Source organism: Tachypleus tridentatus, chromosome 13 (genome assembly GCF_004210375.1).
Source record: "Tachypleus tridentatus isolate NWPU-2018 chromosome 13, ASM421037v1, whole genome shotgun sequence".
NCBI classification, from domain to species: Eukaryota; Metazoa; Arthropoda; class Merostomata; order Xiphosura; family Limulidae; genus Tachypleus; species Tachypleus tridentatus.
Window position 1 is genome coordinate 197,590,341 of NC_134837.1, and position 17,439 is coordinate 197,607,779.

At 36.1% G+C, this 17,439-nt stretch overlaps 1 protein-coding gene across 1 annotated transcript in view; it reads left to right on the top strand.

The window, feature by feature from the left end:
- The window catches only part of LOC143238900 (uncharacterized), a 42,404-nt gene that overhangs the window by 23,185 nt on the left and 1,780 nt on the right, over positions 1–17,439 (top strand). The window contains exons 9-13 of the mRNA XM_076479533.1: positions 1,427–1,520; positions 10,191–10,324; positions 13,299–13,397; positions 14,291–14,480; positions 15,880–15,972. Of these exons, the coding sequence (XP_076335648.1) occupies positions 1,427–1,520; positions 10,191–10,324; positions 13,299–13,397; positions 14,291–14,480; positions 15,880–15,972 (610 nt within the window). The remainder of the gene's footprint in view (positions 1–1,426; positions 1,521–10,190; positions 10,325–13,298; positions 13,398–14,290; positions 14,481–15,879; positions 15,973–17,439) is intronic.

Here is a 17,439-nt window from a genome sequence, read left to right on the forward strand (position 1 = left end):
TACTCTTCTTTTATCATGATTCCGTTGACGCGGTGAAGACTGCCTACACCAGAAGAGCTGAAGGAACCCCATAGCATGATCGAGCTACCTCCGTGTTTAACTGTAGGGACGGTGTTCTTTGGAAGATTTCGTTCCCCCCTTCTTACGGAAAATATAGCAAACATCATTGTGGCCGAAAAGCTCGATTTGAGTCTCATCTGACCAAAGAATACTCTTTCAATAGTTAAAGGGTTTATCTACATGATTTCTTGCATACCTCAATTGTGCTTCTAAATGAACAGGCTTTAAATATGGAGTTTTACAAGGATGGCATGTTTTGAACCCAGAATAGCGTAACATGTTCATAACTGTAAAGATGCTTACTTCAACCCCAATTTCCTTACAAGTTTCTGTATGTCATTACGTGTTAAACGAGGGTTTCTACTAACTTCTCTGAGAACCTTCCTCTTGGTTCTCTCTGGAATTTTGGTGGGGCGTCCGGAACGAGGGAGGTTAGCAGTTGATCCTGTAAGCTTAAACTTGGCAATTATGCTTTGAACAGTAGATTTCGGCACATTAAATTGTGTATCAATACTGGAAAGAGACATACGAGACTTGTATTTTACAATAATTCGGTTTTTTAAATCACAGGAGAGTTGTTTCCTGTTTGCTATGATGACCAAGCAGATAATGACTGAGATGGAGCTAAATTGCCGGAAGTACATTTTTTGCTGGCTAAATTCCAATAACTATCAACCAAGTGTCTAGTTCTGGAATGGTATAATGTAGTTTATTTGCCAAACTAAACACAAATTTTACGGGAATATCAGTTTTTTTACACGTTCTGAACTGTACGAACACTTTCTGCTCCTTCTATTTTTGGCTATTTGTTTATAAAGAGTTTATATGCCGTTTAATTTACATAAAAATTTACGTAGATGTGTGTTATTATAATATTTATAATATATTATACTTCTATTAGCCTAATCATGATACTTTTTAAGTTATGAGCAAAAAACCACTCGGGACGCATGGGTACGAAACTTTCTGTTGTAACTGTATATTGTGGATAGGCATGGTAGAGTGGTTGGATGTCGGGCTGTTAATCCCATTGTCCATTATGTACATCTTGTCTCCGCGTAAAAAGAAAAATATACATATAAATCGGGACTGCACTTTGGTACCGTTGTTGCGTTGTAAGAGTAACAGTCAAAGAGTTGGCTAACTGCCTTCTCTATAGTAAAAAAAAAAAGGCGATTTCTAACTGTCGTCCTGATCCATAAGGGTCACTCTAGATCAGAGATGGTTATTTAAACGGCCCTTGTGTAACTTTGGGAGAATTTTCGCAAAAAGCACTCAAAACTACTTTATCTTCATAATAATTTCAAATATTATAAGTTAACTACAAAAACGTTCTGTAAACTGTTTGTTGTTTTTTTCTCGTTAGCTGGTCAGTTTCTCCCAGGTCTGACCGTGATGATTCGGACATCGTGGAAAATCGCAAGGCAGCCCTCTTGGAGCAGCGAAGTATAGAGTACGAAGTAAGTTCATTATCTTACGAATTTTAGTAACTCGTGACTTGATTTGTACCAAAAATAAATAGATTAAAAACTTGTTTCGTAATGTCCAAGACACTTTGAGTTTGATATAATCTCAATTAGCCCAATCTTCTAAATTAAAATATACTAATTGTTTTGTTAAGACTAATCTGTCTTTGAGAGCACAAGTTTTAAATTCTTATCAATTGAACTGACCATGCGGGGTAAACAGCAAGGTCAGGAACCCCACGACTGAAGTATAGTTGTCTCTAATTTTAAACTACTGATCAGTAAGGAGACAACCAGCCAGATACCATGCGGACCGAATAACTGGACTGACTTCAATTTTTATAACGCGCTAACGGTTGAAAGTGTAGATTATATCCACAAGCCTCACATCTCGAACTCCAAACCCTTCGATCCACAGCTTGATACGATTAACACTTGTCGAACTGTTAATTATTTCAATCATGTCAACCAGTAATTTTGCCCCTCAATTACACTCCCATTCCTTACTCCTGTGAATGTGGCGCATATCAGAAATATGTAATTGTTGAGAAAATTATAATTTCTGTGGAGTTTACTAATCAGAGTTCCTCTGATCAAAATCGTTAGGGTTTATGACATATACATTAGCAGGCCAACACTTTTTCATGAGCCACAAATTTATCGGTGGTAAAATATCACTCAGACGCTGCGAAACGTGAAGGGAGTGATCAAGGAAAATGACTTGATTTATTGGAAAGAACCAACAAATGTTTTCGAACATAAAACCCACACATTCTATCTGACACTCTTTTCCAAAATATTTCAAAGCAAATGTTTTTGTTTTGGAATTTCGCGCAAAGCTACTCGAAGGCGATCTGCGCTAGCCGTGCCTAATTTAGCAGTGTAAGACTAGAAAGACTAGTCATTACCACTCACCGCCAACTCTTGGGCTACTCTTTTACCAACGAATAGTAGGATTGACCGTCGCATTATAACGCCCCCACGGCTGAAAAGGCGAGCATGTTTGGCGCGACGGGATGCGAACCCGCGACCCTCAGATTACAAGTCGCATGCTTTAACCCACCAGGCCATGCTGAGCCGTTCAAAGCAAATGATTTAGCGCTGAAACCTTGGAAAACAAGAGACTTCCATTTTTGCAGAACACAGTTTTGTGTACATGTGAATACAGTGAAGTGGAAGTCACTTAGGTCATCTAAGAGAACCGAAGGTATATCAGCTGTCACGTGCTTCTCGACGTTATTGAAAATTTGCAGGACCGGAGGGTCACTCGATATTCAGTGTGACACATACCTCCACCACGCAGCATTTGGCTCTCAAAAAAATACAGAAATTATCAACGTGGGAAAGCGGCTAGAGCAAATGTTTGAATGCATTACATATATAATATTTAAATTAAATACTTAAAAGTCTGTTGACATGAATGTTTCTCTTATTATTTTCGGGGTCTGGCATGGCTAGGTGGTCAGTGGACTCGACTCGCACTCTCAGTGTTGCGTGTTCTAATCTCCGTCCCGCCAACTATGCTCGTGGGAGTGAACAGTGAATAATGTGACGGTCAATCCCACTATTCGTCAGTAAAAGAGTAACTCAAGAGTTGGCGGTGGGTATTGACGACTAGCTGCATTCCCTTTACTCGTACACTGCTAAATTAGGGACGGTTAGCGTAGACAGCTCTTGTGTAGCTTTGCGCAAATAAAAAACAAACAAACATTATTTTAGGCTTAGCTTCACAGTGTCTAAGATCTTATTAAGAAATGAGATATCAGTATGTTTAGTATGCTAAATTAGTATGCGCGAGGATTGAGGGGGATTTATATTTGATTTGTTATTAGATCTTGAATTCTCCATTGCATAGTTACCATACCAAAACTGTACGACATTTATTTATAATATCAAAACAATTTAAGAGCAGAGATGTTATATTACTATACTATTAGTGAGTTGAATGTCACATACTATTAACACTTACCTTGTCTTCAAAATATTTATGAAGATCAGTCATTCTATTGCTGTGCACACTGTCCCAAACACAAACACTGCTAGCCAAAATCTTAAGGCCAATGAACATAAAAAAATATTCATTTTGCGTTGTTAAACTCAACCACTTATTTTAATAGAGCTTCGAAAGATGAAAATAAGAAAAGGGAAAATAAAAATAAAAAACTTTTTAGCATTTAATAGGGAAAATATGAACATTATGAAATTAGCCTAAATACTAGCTGGTCAAAAGTTTAACACCATACTGAAACGAAGCGTTAATCGGTAAACACGTAACGAAATTTAGTCATTTGTGTTCAAGAATTAGCGTTGCCAACATCTCCTGTGTTACATTGGGTAAAAACATGACAAAGGCCAAAAAATTGACACAGTTTGAATGTGGCAGAATTGTCGAGCTGCCAAAGCAAGGTCTCTCTCAACGTGCCATCGAGATTGGGCGTAGTAAAACTGCTGTTGCAAATTTCTTAAAAGACCCTGAGGGATACAGAACGAGAATTTCAAGTGGTCGGCTCAAGAAAATTTCGCCGGCGTTGAGCAGGAGGATTCGACGGGTTGTCCGGCAAGACACCAGCCGATTGTCGAACTAGATTAAGGCCCCTACGGACGCAGAATGCAGCTCAAGAATAATAAAATGGAATCTACGAGAGAAAGGCTTTAAAAACCGTAAGCGCTTTCAAAGGCCACGCCTCCTTCCACACCACGAAACAGCTCGGTTAAACTTTGCTGAGAAGCATCAAACATGGGACGTAGAAAAGTGGAAGAAGGTTTTGTTCTATGATTAGAAAAAAATTAACCTGGATGGTCCAGATGGCTTCCAACGTTACTGGCACGATAAGGATATCCCACCGGAGACATTTTTTACAGGACACAGTGGAGGAGGTTCCATCATGATCTGGGGTACTTTCTCCTTCCATGGAACAATGGAGCTTCAGGTTATACAGGAGCTTTAAACAGCAGCTGGCATGTTGGAGAGAGCATCCTTATTGACTGAAGGCCCTCGCTTGTGTGGAAATGACTGGATCTTTCAGCAGAACAACGCTGCAATCCACAATGCCCACAAAATAAAGGACTTTTTCATGACAAATAACGTGATTCTTTTGGACCATCCAGCGCGTTTGCCTGAACTGAACCCCATTGAAAATATTTGGGGATGGATGGCAAGGGAAGTCTGTAGAAATGGACGTCAATTACAAACAGTGCATGACCTTCATGAAGCCATCTTCACCACGTGGAATAACATTCCAGCCAGCCTTCTGCAAACGCTTATATCGACCATGCCAAAGCGAATGTTTGAACTTATTCGCAATGACGGCCGTGCAACTCACTACTGAAACCTCTTGTTGGGCATTTCCTACCCTGTTTAGGATTTCTTTTTGGTATGGTCTTAAACTTTTGACCAGCTAGTATTTAGGCTAATTTCACAGTGTTCGCATTTTCCCTATTAAATGCTAAAAAGGTTTTTTTTCCCCCTTTTCTTATTTTCATCTTTTGAAGCTCTACTCAAATAACTGGTTGAGTCTAACAACTTAAAATATATATATTTTTTCTTTATGTTCATTGGCCTTAAGATTTTGGCCAGCAGTGTATAACTAATGACGAAATTAAGGTGAAACATAAATAATTTCAATGAGCCACGAGTTTATTAGTCCGAACACATTATGAACTGCCACATGGTAAGTCTGTCTGACGCCTGATATTACCTTTCCTTAACACATTGTTATTTTACATTTATTAGTCTGACAATTGTAAACCTTCAGTTTATATTCTTCTCTCTTTTCAGAGGTAACTTTGCGATGTGTCAAGAAAACTTACGGTGTTTGTTAAAAATATTTATGCAAAAGAATAATTATTCAATTTGATGCCTACATATAATTCACAAGTTTCAGTATACATCATTTTGGAAATTTGTACTTCCAATGCGATAAAATATGTGGTTATAATCAGTGATGGATTAAGGCTTAGGAGGTTTAAGCAACCGTTAGGGGTCCATGGTCTAAGGGGAAGCCCATACATAAATGAAACAAAATTATGAATTAAATGAAATTCTCTCGGTACCGACCACGTGGTCATTTTCTACAAATGCATTGTTTTCATAGTATAACTTTTAGTAACGTATGTGTATGTTCACAAATTTTTGCAGAGGTTTGACCAAGATTACTAGTCGGTTGTACACAGATATCCAGTGTTTTTTAATAATGAAGTTATTTACTAAAGATTTGTCCATGAATATATATAGTATTTTTTTACTAATACGAATAAAACTTCATATTTTTTTTCTGTTGTTTCCTCTACCCTAGTTCTGTATCAGGCTGTTCAATTTAACTGACCTCATAACCATCACACACAAACATCAAAATGAGTTTAAATTACCCCTTTTTTCTTTCTAGAATGACTTCACATTATAACATTAAACTGCATTTGTTTATTCTAAATAGCTTTAATTTGTAACAGTATACATCTAGTTACACTTAAATTGTATTGTTTTATTACCCTTTGAAACGCGTCTAATCACTATTGGGGATATTATAGGTCACAAATCACAGGCGAACGTGTAGCTCATATTACGCGTTCGAATTACACTATGTATGAGCTACTTGCCGGCGCACCTCGTGAAATATTTCTATTGTATTATTATTATCTGTTTTACCTAATCTAACCTTAAATAATTTTAAACGTTTCTTATTTTAACATTTTAGTTTTTTTTTAATAATAAATGAAAAATACACACAAAAAACATAAATATCATGGACTGTCGACAGCAAAAATTACATAAACTATTCACCAGGGTCTTCTTTTTTAATTATACTTTTTTATACTAATGGTACTACTCCACTAAATAATTTTTATTTAATTAAATGAATGTTTGTTTTTGAATTTCGCACAAAGCTACTCGAGAACTATCTGTGCTAGTCGTCCCTAATTTAGCAGTGTATTGTGTTTGTGTTTATCTTTTAGCAAAGCCACAAAGGCTATCTGCTCAGCCCACCGAGGGGAATCGAACCCCTGATTTTAGCGTTGTAAATCCGGAGACATACCGCTGTACTAGCGGGGGGGCGTTAGCAGTGTAAGACAAGAGGAAAGGCAGCTACTCATCACCACCCACCGCCGACTCTTGGGCTACTCTTTTACCAACGAATAGTGGGATTAACCGTCACATTATAACGCCCCCACGGCTGGGAGGGTGAGCATGTTTGGTGCGATTGGGATACGAACCCGCGACCCTCAAATTACGAGTCGCACGCCTTAACACGCATGGCCATGCCGGGCTAATTAAGTGAAGTTCAAAAGAACAAAAATAATAACATGCAAAAAGCAGAGTGTATCCCATAACTATCACACATTTTTTGGCTTTCTAACTATGTGACAAGAATTGTTAGAAGTTCAGCTAAATTCGTCGATATACTTACCCTGGGAAAAAAAGTTGAGATTAAAGATTCTATATAGAGAAAATAATGTAATTTGATAAAGAAATCCCTTTGGTTTTTATTGGTTGTAAATAATGTGGTATTAAAACGTCAAAGAGAACTTTTAGCAAGTTCTGAAAGAGAGGATGTTACAGGATGTCGCAAGAGGAGTCTGATTTTCTATTTGATAGATCTGTAACCAAATAAGATTGAAGGCAATAAATATTTTGGTTTGTCTGAACAATTTTAATCAGTAATTTACGTTAAATTTTGTACTTCTTGGAGGGGTGGTAATAAAATTAAAGAAGGGACACCTATACAGAAAAATGTGACAGTTTTCAAACTAAGGGAAATTCAGGACTCTTTTAAAATGTTGCGTTATAAATTTAAGAACATAAAATTTATATACTGTTAAAGTGTGGATAAGTATACCATGATAAGAATGCAGTTTAATTAATTCTTCAATATTAAATCACTAAAACGTCGTGACATGCGCACAAAAGGAAGCTCATCCTGTTAAATGTCTAAGTTGTTATAAAAAAAAAAGTTCATATTGTTATTGCTTACCTGCCAGTGCTTTTAGATAGCCAATTCTAAAGTCGTTATAATTTTTTTATTGAATTATTTACACAAAATTAGGAGCCCAGAATTTTTTTTTTTAATTTCGCGTAAAGCTACACGCGGGGTAATTGCTCTAGTCGTCCCTAATTTAGCAGTATAAGACTAGAGGGAAGGCAGCTAGCCATCACTACCCACCGCCAACTCTTTTACCAACGAATAATGGGATTGACTATCACATTATAGTTCCTTGATGGCTGAAAGGGCAAGCATGTTTGGTGTGACGGGGATTCGAACCCATCACTCTCAGATTACGACTCGACTGCCTTAACCATATGGCCATATCGGGCCAATCAGCTGTTCAGCGACTGTCCTGAATACATATAAAGCTTACCTGCTTATCTTGCTTGTGCATAAGATAATTTAGCTTTATGTTCCCAATTCTAAAAATAACTTGAAAAGAAACACTGAGAGTGAAAGATCAAACGAAAAAAAAAAAGAAATATTTAAAGTGAAGGAAGAGAAGAACATTTTATGTTAGAAAATATTAGCGACCTCAAACACTTTCTCTACACAAAGTTGATAATACAGCGCCATCTCCCGAACATTCAAGACAAATTAGAAAAATCTAGTGTGAACTCTGATGATAATAATAGTGTTTCTAAATTTTTCTCGTTACGAACACAACCCCTCTCTGTCTGTTCCAATTTTACTTCTTAATAAATTGTATTTATATTAAATAATTTTTACTAAAGAATAAATGTTTTTTCGAAATCACAAACATGATCAATTTTTCTTTTTTGTATAAATTCTATCTTTTACTTCCACAAGTAACGACCTCTCGTTTCAGATTCTGAAAACTGATTTTTTGCTTCCCGCTGTCACCAATAACACAACATAAAGTTCGTTAATTCATTTTCTAGAGCGCTGCTTAAGATACGCGTTACATTTCTAAATATGCCCACTAATATACCCCTAACAAAATAAAAATACAACTCTAAACCTTTTGTGAATAAAGACAAGCAGAATTGAAAAATATTATATCATTATTTCTTAATCAGTTATTAATAGTATCTTGCAAAGTTTACTCACAAAATACTGAAATTTCTGAAGAAAAAAAATTATAGCTGCGTTTGAGAAATAATGTCTTTCAAGTGATTACAAAACTAGCCGTTACTTTCAATGCTTTTATTTTATAAGTTGTCTCGGTGTTTTTGTTCCTTCATAACTCTGCCACAATGTCTAGACGTGATATAAATATCTGATACGGTACATCCAGGATACATTTCACTACAGATATGTAGATTAGTGCTTTTAAATGTATACAAGATACAACAGTCTTGTGAATATATAAAGTTGCCAGAAGAAACATTTTTAAGCTTTTATTTTTAAATGTTGAAAGACGTGACTCAGTACTGTAAATGTTGAAAGTGTTGAAATATGAGTCAGTGTTGAAGTGTTGAACTGTGTGTCAGTACTGTAAATGTTGAAAGTGTTGAAATATGAGTCAGTGTTGAAGTGTTGAACTGTGTGTCAGTATTGTAAGTGTTGAAATATATGAGTCAGTACTGTAAGTGTTGAACGACATGACTCAGTACTGTAAGTGCTGAACAACATAACTTAGTACTTTAAGTATTGAACAACATGAATCAGTACTGCAAGTGTTGAACGACATGACTCAGTACTGTAAGTGCTGAACGACATGGCTCAGTACCGTAAGTGCTGAACGACATGAATTAGTGTTGTAAGTGTTGAACGACATGAATCAGTACTGTAAGTGTTGAACCACATGAATTAGTGTTGTAAGTGTTGAACCACATGAATTAGTGTTGTAAGTGTTGAACGACATGACTCAGTACCGTAAGTGTTGAACGACATGAATCAGTACTATAAGCGTTGATACACATGACTCAGTACTATAAGTGTTGAACGACATGAATCAGTACTGTAAGTGTTGAACAACATGAATCAGAACTGTAAATGTTGAACGACATGAATCAGTAATTTAAATGTCGAACAATAAAAATCAGTACTATAAGTGTTGAACGGCATAAGTACCATAATTGTTGATACACATGCCTCAGTACTGTAAGTGTTAAACGACATGAAACAGTATTGTAAGTGTTGAACAACATGAATCAGAACTGTAAATGTTGAACGACATGAATCAGTAATTTAAATGTCGAACAATAAAAATCAGTACTATAAGTGTTGAACGGCATGAAGTACCATAATTGTTGATACACATGCCTCAGTACTGTAAGTGTTAAACGACATGAAACAGTATTGTAAGTGTTGAAAGCCACGAGTCAGTATTGTATATGGTGTTAAGAACTTGGGGCTAAACATTTAAAAACAAGACAAATTTACACAAATTTAAATGAATACACGTTTTTGATCAAGATATCCATATATTCTAACAGTAATGTTATCTTCTACAGCAGACATGAGTAACCCAGGTTTAATATCAAAACAATGGAATCAACGTTTTCAGCTATTAAGATGATGGGTGATGGTTTACCATATTAGGACATTGATCATCTGGTCATCCATTCTTCTTCCCATATTTACACACCCTGATACGTTTGGCAAAAATAAAACATGCCTTAAAGTTTCTTACCCTCATTTGATTATAATGTACCACTTAGCTCTGGTTATATTTTACCGTTCAGTTATTAGTTGATATTTTATTTCATACGATCAGCCAGCAGACACCTTATCAGATACAGATGTGGATACAGTTAACAAAGAACTCCAATTGAACACCGTCAGGAGAAAAGTCTCTCAGTTACTGGATGACGCTTTCTTTCTCGCTGCCCCCAAACGTCTGTACAGCAGGTAAGTTGTTACCATGCGCATTTAAAATGAATCATTTCTATTGAAAATAAAAGTATTGTTTTGTGCAATCTTATCTACAACTTAAATACATATTATAATGTTATATAAGTTGTTCTATTAATAATGTTTTGGATGTCATTATACGTACTATTCGAATTTAAATAATTCTTGTTGATTACACTGTACAACAAAGAATTTGCTTCTCGATAAAAATCAAATGATTCGGGTAACTCTGTGGCACTAAATTTGTTCATCACCTCCATGTTGTTAGATATTGTTTGTTTGTTTGTTTTTGAATTTCGCACAAAGCTACTCGAGGGCTATCTGTGCTAGCCGTCCCTAATTTAGTAGTGTAAGACTAGAGGGAAGGCAGCTATTCATCACCACCCACCCCAAACTCTTGGGCTACTCTTCTACCAACAAATAGTGGGATTGACCATCACAACATAACGCCCCCACGGCTGAAAGGGCGAGCATGTTTGGTGCGACTGGGATGCGAACCCGCGACCCTCAGATTACGAGACGCACGCCTTAACACGCTTGGCCATGCTGGGCCGTTAGATATTGTAATATCTCAGTATTTTATCAGTACTGTGAAATACCATGCAACCAACCGAGTGCAATAGGTTTATGCTGTGAAGTTACGTTTACTTTGAGAGATTAATGGGCAAAAGACATACATTTTTGATAACTTCAAGCATTGACTGTATTGTATTGGTGTTAAATTCCAAATATATTGTTTATATATATTATTTCTTCTCAATATAATTGTAGCGAAATGCACCACTTTTGCTTCATTCCCACGCTCATGAAATCCTCACATGCTCAGTTTGCTAGAACATTAGAAAAGTCCCTCGACTAAGCATAGAAATGGTGGAGTGAGACGCCTCTGTCTCTCACTCAGTTGATCACTTCGTCTTGCTCCACGCCAAGTTAGAACAAAGTCCGATCTTCTTCCTCACCTCATACCCACGATATCATCAACTTTTTCAAAGCTTTGTTGTTGTTGTTTTAATCTTTTAAACTCTAGTTCTGTAAACATAAATTATTTTGCATTTGTTAGAAAATCATTTGAAATGTTGGCTGCCTCCAATTTGAGTAAAATTCAAAAATACAAAAATCACCCAAACAGTTTCTGGTACATTTGTGGAAAATATATTACAGTTTCACGAGGGAAAGACATCACACACACAAGGTAATGGTAACTTACTATCACTCTTTTGAGTGTAAAACCAGTGACCAACAAAAACATTGGGCTCCACATGGGTTTTGTACAGTTTGTAAATCTGGCATGACACAGTGGCTGAATAAGAAGAAAACAATTATGCCATTTGCAATTCTCATGATATAACATAAGCCCAAAGACTATTTAACTGACTGTTATTTTTGCACAACTAATGTTTCTGGATATTCCATCTACAACGAAACCAGTACCTCTTGAGAATGGTCTTCCAGTGCCACATCCATCAATGTATTTGAAAAAGAAGAATTATCCTGTTAAGAAGACAATGTACCATCATGATCCCCTTCATCTAGTAATTCTATTCTTGTGGCACTTTAACATCAGCTGCCTCATCTGATCACACAAGAAGAGCTGAATGATCTGATTCATGATTTGTGTCTGTCAAAGCTGTATGAGGAACTTCTTTGCTCTTGTTTAGAGGAACAGAATTTATTAGTTTCAGAAACAAGAGTTTTAGTTTACTGAAGTTTCCATCAGCCTTGCTTCTTACTACACCATACAACATGCTTTGTATTTTTGCACAGTTATTGAAGTATTAATGGAAGAATTAGGTAACGAACATCATCCTTAAGAATGGAGACTTTTTATAGATTTGACTAAAAGTAGTCTAAAAACTGTCCGTTTGTACAATGGAAATAGCCATCAATTCCTGTTACTCATATTGTGAACATGAAAGAAACTTGTTAAAGCATTAATTCTATATGTGAATATTGTATCCTGCTCTCCATATTAACTTCGACCCGATATGGCCAAGTGGGTTAAGGCGTTCGACTCGTAATCTGAGGGTCGCGGGTTCGAATCCCCGTCGCACCAAACATGCTCGCCCTTTCAGCCTGGAGGGCGTTATAATGTGACGGTCAATCCCACTATTCGTTGTTAAAAGAGTAGCCCAAGAGTTGACGGTGTGTGGTGATGACTAGTTGCCTTCCCTCTAGTCCTACACTGCTAAAGTAGGGACGGCTAGCGCAGATAGCCCTTGGGTAGCTTTGCACGAAATTCAAAACAAACAAACCATATTAATTCTATGTGTGAAGATTGTATCCTTCTCTCCATATTAATTGTATGTGTAAATATTGTATCCTTCACTCCCCATTAATTCTATGTGTGAATATTGTATCTTTTACTCTCCATTAATTCTATGTGTGAATATTGTATCTTTCACTCCCCATTAATTCTATGTGTGAATATTGTATCTTTCACTCTCCATTAATTTTGTGTGTAAATATTACATCCTTCACTCCATATTAATTCTATGTGTGAATATTGTATCCTTCACTCCTATTGATTCTATATCTAAGCTTTTCCTATGTGATTCTTTGAAGTTCTGCAAAAAGGAATGCGTTCTATACTTTCATTTGAAAATTCATTTCTTGTTCATTTTAAAGTTGTTTCCTGCAGCCCTACAATATACGTTATATATTTCTTTTCACATTTCTTTCTCTTCGTTTTGAAACCAAGTACCCGTTGAAAATATTCCACTTACAATTGTTTAAAATTTGCTTATTTCTGTGTGTAGTGTTTAGTTATAGTAATGTATGTGTTATCTTCTGTAGGGGCCATATCAATTTTATTATAACTGGATACTGAATTGGTTTACTGATGAAATTATCGCATCAGAATAAAAATGTGATTCCTATTTTTGTTGCAATATACGTTTATATAAAAGTTGTCTACCCCGTCGTAAAGTTTACATACTTGAGTTTGAAATAAAATCTCAAAATGTTTCTCTAGCCTACGCTGCAAGAAAATTTCACCGACTGTTCACGGAACCTCACGATCCACTAGTATACGATCTCGATCAGCCACATCTCAGCTCGAAAATGACACCAGGTGGAGTTCTTAATATTCTATTAATTTGTACACTAGAAAAATGGGACCAAGCATCTCACCTATTGAAATATTTTAGAGTACTATATAATATATAGAGATAATAATTTACCAATCCATGCCAGATTCGAGCCGTTCGTTGAATATATATTTTCTGACCAATACAGAATTCTTACAATGAGTTAAGACTAAATTGTCCTTGAAATACATCATCCATGAAAATACATTCCTGTAATAAATTTTAAAAATATAACAGATTAATGGTTCAAAAGTGCAATAACTGATAAGGTGTTTAAACTTCACATGGGTGAGTGTGCCTACACACTTATCGCTTCGCTTATCTTGTTACAATAACTGATAAGGTGTTTAAACTTCACATGGGTGACTGTGCCTACACACTTATCGCTTCGCTTATCTTGTTACAATAACTGATAAGGTGTTTAAACTTCACATGGGTGAATGTATCTACACACTTATCGCTTCGCTTATCTTATTTTGCTTCATTCAAAATGTTTCACGATAGTTTAGTTTCCGTGTGGAGTGCACATTAGACTGTTAGTTTCCGTGTCATGTGTATTATCTTCTAATCTTAACATAAGCTGTTGAAACATTAAAACTGTTTCTTAATTCCACTCTAATTTATCTTAAATTATTATGTAAGAAAAGAGAATGAAATACAACAAACGTAAAACAGTTAATTTGTGAAACTGTGAAGACCAAACAAATCGTTCAAACTCAACTTTGATTATTATAAGCGATTTACAGTTGACTTTAAGAGTATTGTAACTGATTTACAGTTGTCGTTAAGAGTATAATTCAATATCCTGTGTAATTCAGGTGACATTTTCTTCTTCCGAATGATTAATACTTACTTTGTTGAATGCTTAATGTTTCAGTACTGGGGTTTTTCTACCTGATCAAGTGTCTTCTCGACCAATGTCCGCACCACCTACTTCTGACATACACCAAGAACCAGAAACGGTTTCCGTACCGCCACATAAACAACCACCTGCCAAACCAAAGGTAGTGTGGTCGATATACAAAGCTGGAGATGAAGTAACAGAGCTGAAGAACACGCTGAAAAAGGTATGTCAGTCTTCTCTTTTATCATGTTCAACACAACATGATGAAGGTAGATGATCAACCAAAGAAAGAGCTAGAGGGCACTGAAACTGTTTTGAATTTCGCTCAAAGCTGCACGATACCATTCCTAATTTAGCAGTGGTAGACTAAAGGGAAGGCAGCTAGCCAACATTACCCATCGCCAATTCTCAGGCTAACTTTCATCGATGAATAGTGGGATTTAATGTAAGATAATAATGCCCTCACGGCTGAAAAGTTAAGTATGTCGGGTAACGGATATTTGAACCAGAAATATGTATATATATATATATATATATATATATTTTGCCTTTTTGTTTGTTTGTTGTTTCAGAATGTTAGGCAAAGCTACGAAAGGATTAGCTGCGCATGCCCATTCCGGATGTTGACCTGATAAATAAAAGTGTAAGGCAACTTATCGATAACACTATACGATTGAATAATGAAATTGACAATCCTTTTATAACATCATAACGAATTGCGACAGGAAATCACAGAGAAGAAAAAATTCAGTTACAGTTTTTAAAAAGTGCATCTAACACCAATACTTAATATTCCAATATGAGTTTCTTGCACCTATTATAACCAAAAACAAAACTTCTTTGTCAACCTTTTTTTTTTGGAAACCTAGGGTTAATGTCATTAATTTTATTTCTCAAAGTACCGTCCGCCACTAGTACAGCGATAAAGTTTACGGATTTACAACGCTAGAATCAGGGGTTCGATTTCTCTCGGTGAACATAACACATTGTCCAATGTGGCTTTGGTAAAATAAACACACACTTTAAGTATCAAACATTAAATTTCTATTGTCTTGATAGTATTATTCTTTAAAAATAAGTTGCTAGAGATTATAAAAAATTTAAACCACAAGTTCATCAGAGTACTATTAGATGTCATTAATAAGGCCAATGAAACAAAGGGATTCGCCTCTAAAAATGGTCCTGCTTCTCCACATGGACTCAGCTTCCAGACAAACACTAATGTTAATTAAATTGATTTGGATTTTTTTTTCAGGTTATACCGTAAATTAATGTTTGTTTGTTGTTGTTTTTTGTCAGATCGTATTGTAAAAATAAGGAGTAAAATTATTTACAATAATTTTTACAGAAACATTTTTGTCACCAGAACAATCTTCCACCTATAACATGCAAGTTAAAGGGTTAGTAGACCCTGTTGTTGGTCACAGCCTTCAAGAACGCATCTACGACAAATAAAAAGTGCTTGTTGTACTTATTTTACTAACCACACCTTTATTTTCCAAGGATTATTTATATTGATAAGGTTTTAGTGCAACTTACGACGTCACTCACTGTTTCGGAACTTTTGGTTAAATTTCAATCTAATCTTTTAAATATTACTTTTAATATCTTTTATTTTCCAGGAATATAATTTAAAGAGAAGCAAAGCATCTGAAAACTTAACAAAGGTATCGGATGATGAACGTTTCCATGGAAGACCAGTTTCTGCCATGACGGTAAGCGAGCTGAGGAGATCAATCCACTTACGTAATGGAATATAAAAACAATACTAATACCAAAATGAAATAAGGAATCCAGTCTACTGGGTCTTTTTCTCCTGTTTTTATACATCTGGATACGCTTCGCGTTCATAATTTGGTTCCTACCAGACTCGGGAAACTTCTTGAACATTATGTTCCGATTCATTCTAATTCAAAATATCTGCGGAAATACACGAGACCAGTTCCCCCCCTCACTAGTACAGCGATAAGTCTACGGACTTACAACGCTAAAATCAGGGATTCGATTCCCCTTGGTTGGCTCAGCAGATAGCCCGATGTGGCTTTGCTCTAAGAAAAACACACACACACACATAGACGAGACTTTTTAGAAGCAGACCTGACCGTCTACCTATAATGGTATTTGATGAGCTCTGAATTGAGCGAAAAGTTACACGAGGGCAATCTGCGCTAGCCATCCCTAATTTAGCAGTGTAAGACTATAGGAAAGACAGCTAGTTATCACCACCCACCGCCAACTCTTGGGCTACTCTTTAACCAACGAATAGTGGGATTGAAATCACATTATAACGCCTCCACGGCTGAAAGGGCGAGCATGTTTGGTGCGATAGGAATTTGAAACCGTGACCCTTAGATTACGAGTGGAACGCCTTAACCATCTGGCCATGCCAGGCCGTACAAGTATATGACGAATATGGTGTGGTTGAAATTATCATACGCTCCTAATTCTTAAAACTCTCCAAAGAACTAGATAAGGAATATAGTGCTAAAAATACAATAAGCTTATTATCTTATGACAATTATGAAAAGATACACTTCTCGATAATTTATTACGAGTTTCACTCTAAGTAGGTAGCTTGTTGTGACCAGATGTCAATATTAATCAATAACTTCATAGTATGGAGAAGGTGATTTCTCCAATTAGTGTTCAAAAGTGGGTTCGTGAGAATATTAGCATCATAATATTTAGCTGCTTGAAGCTTAAATATGTCATAAGTCCTTAAATATATTTGATTTTGGAGGGAACTAACGATTGTATTTATTTTACTTACTACATTAAACACAACCACTTAATTCAAAAATAAAATGACGACTTTCCATGATAGTTATACGCTATGCGTTATACTACATCTAAAGGGACACTTCGCTACCGGGTCAAAGAAGGGAGGTACCACACTCCTCCCGTTCCGCTGCTTGTGTTTATATCATTTGATATCACGTCATAATGGCAAGCTTGACATACACCAACAAGTACGCAGCTTTCTACTTCAGTTTTCCTTCTAGATATGCGCTAACCTACTGCCTCTTTACTCGATATCCACCATAAGGCACCTGTTTGCAACGTTTTAAACCTTCCAAGAGAAAGACTTGATGTTTCGCATCATAAATTCACGCTTGTTTCAATCTTTATAAGAAAAATGTTACACTCTGAACAGTTGATAAATACTTATGAGCAATTGCATA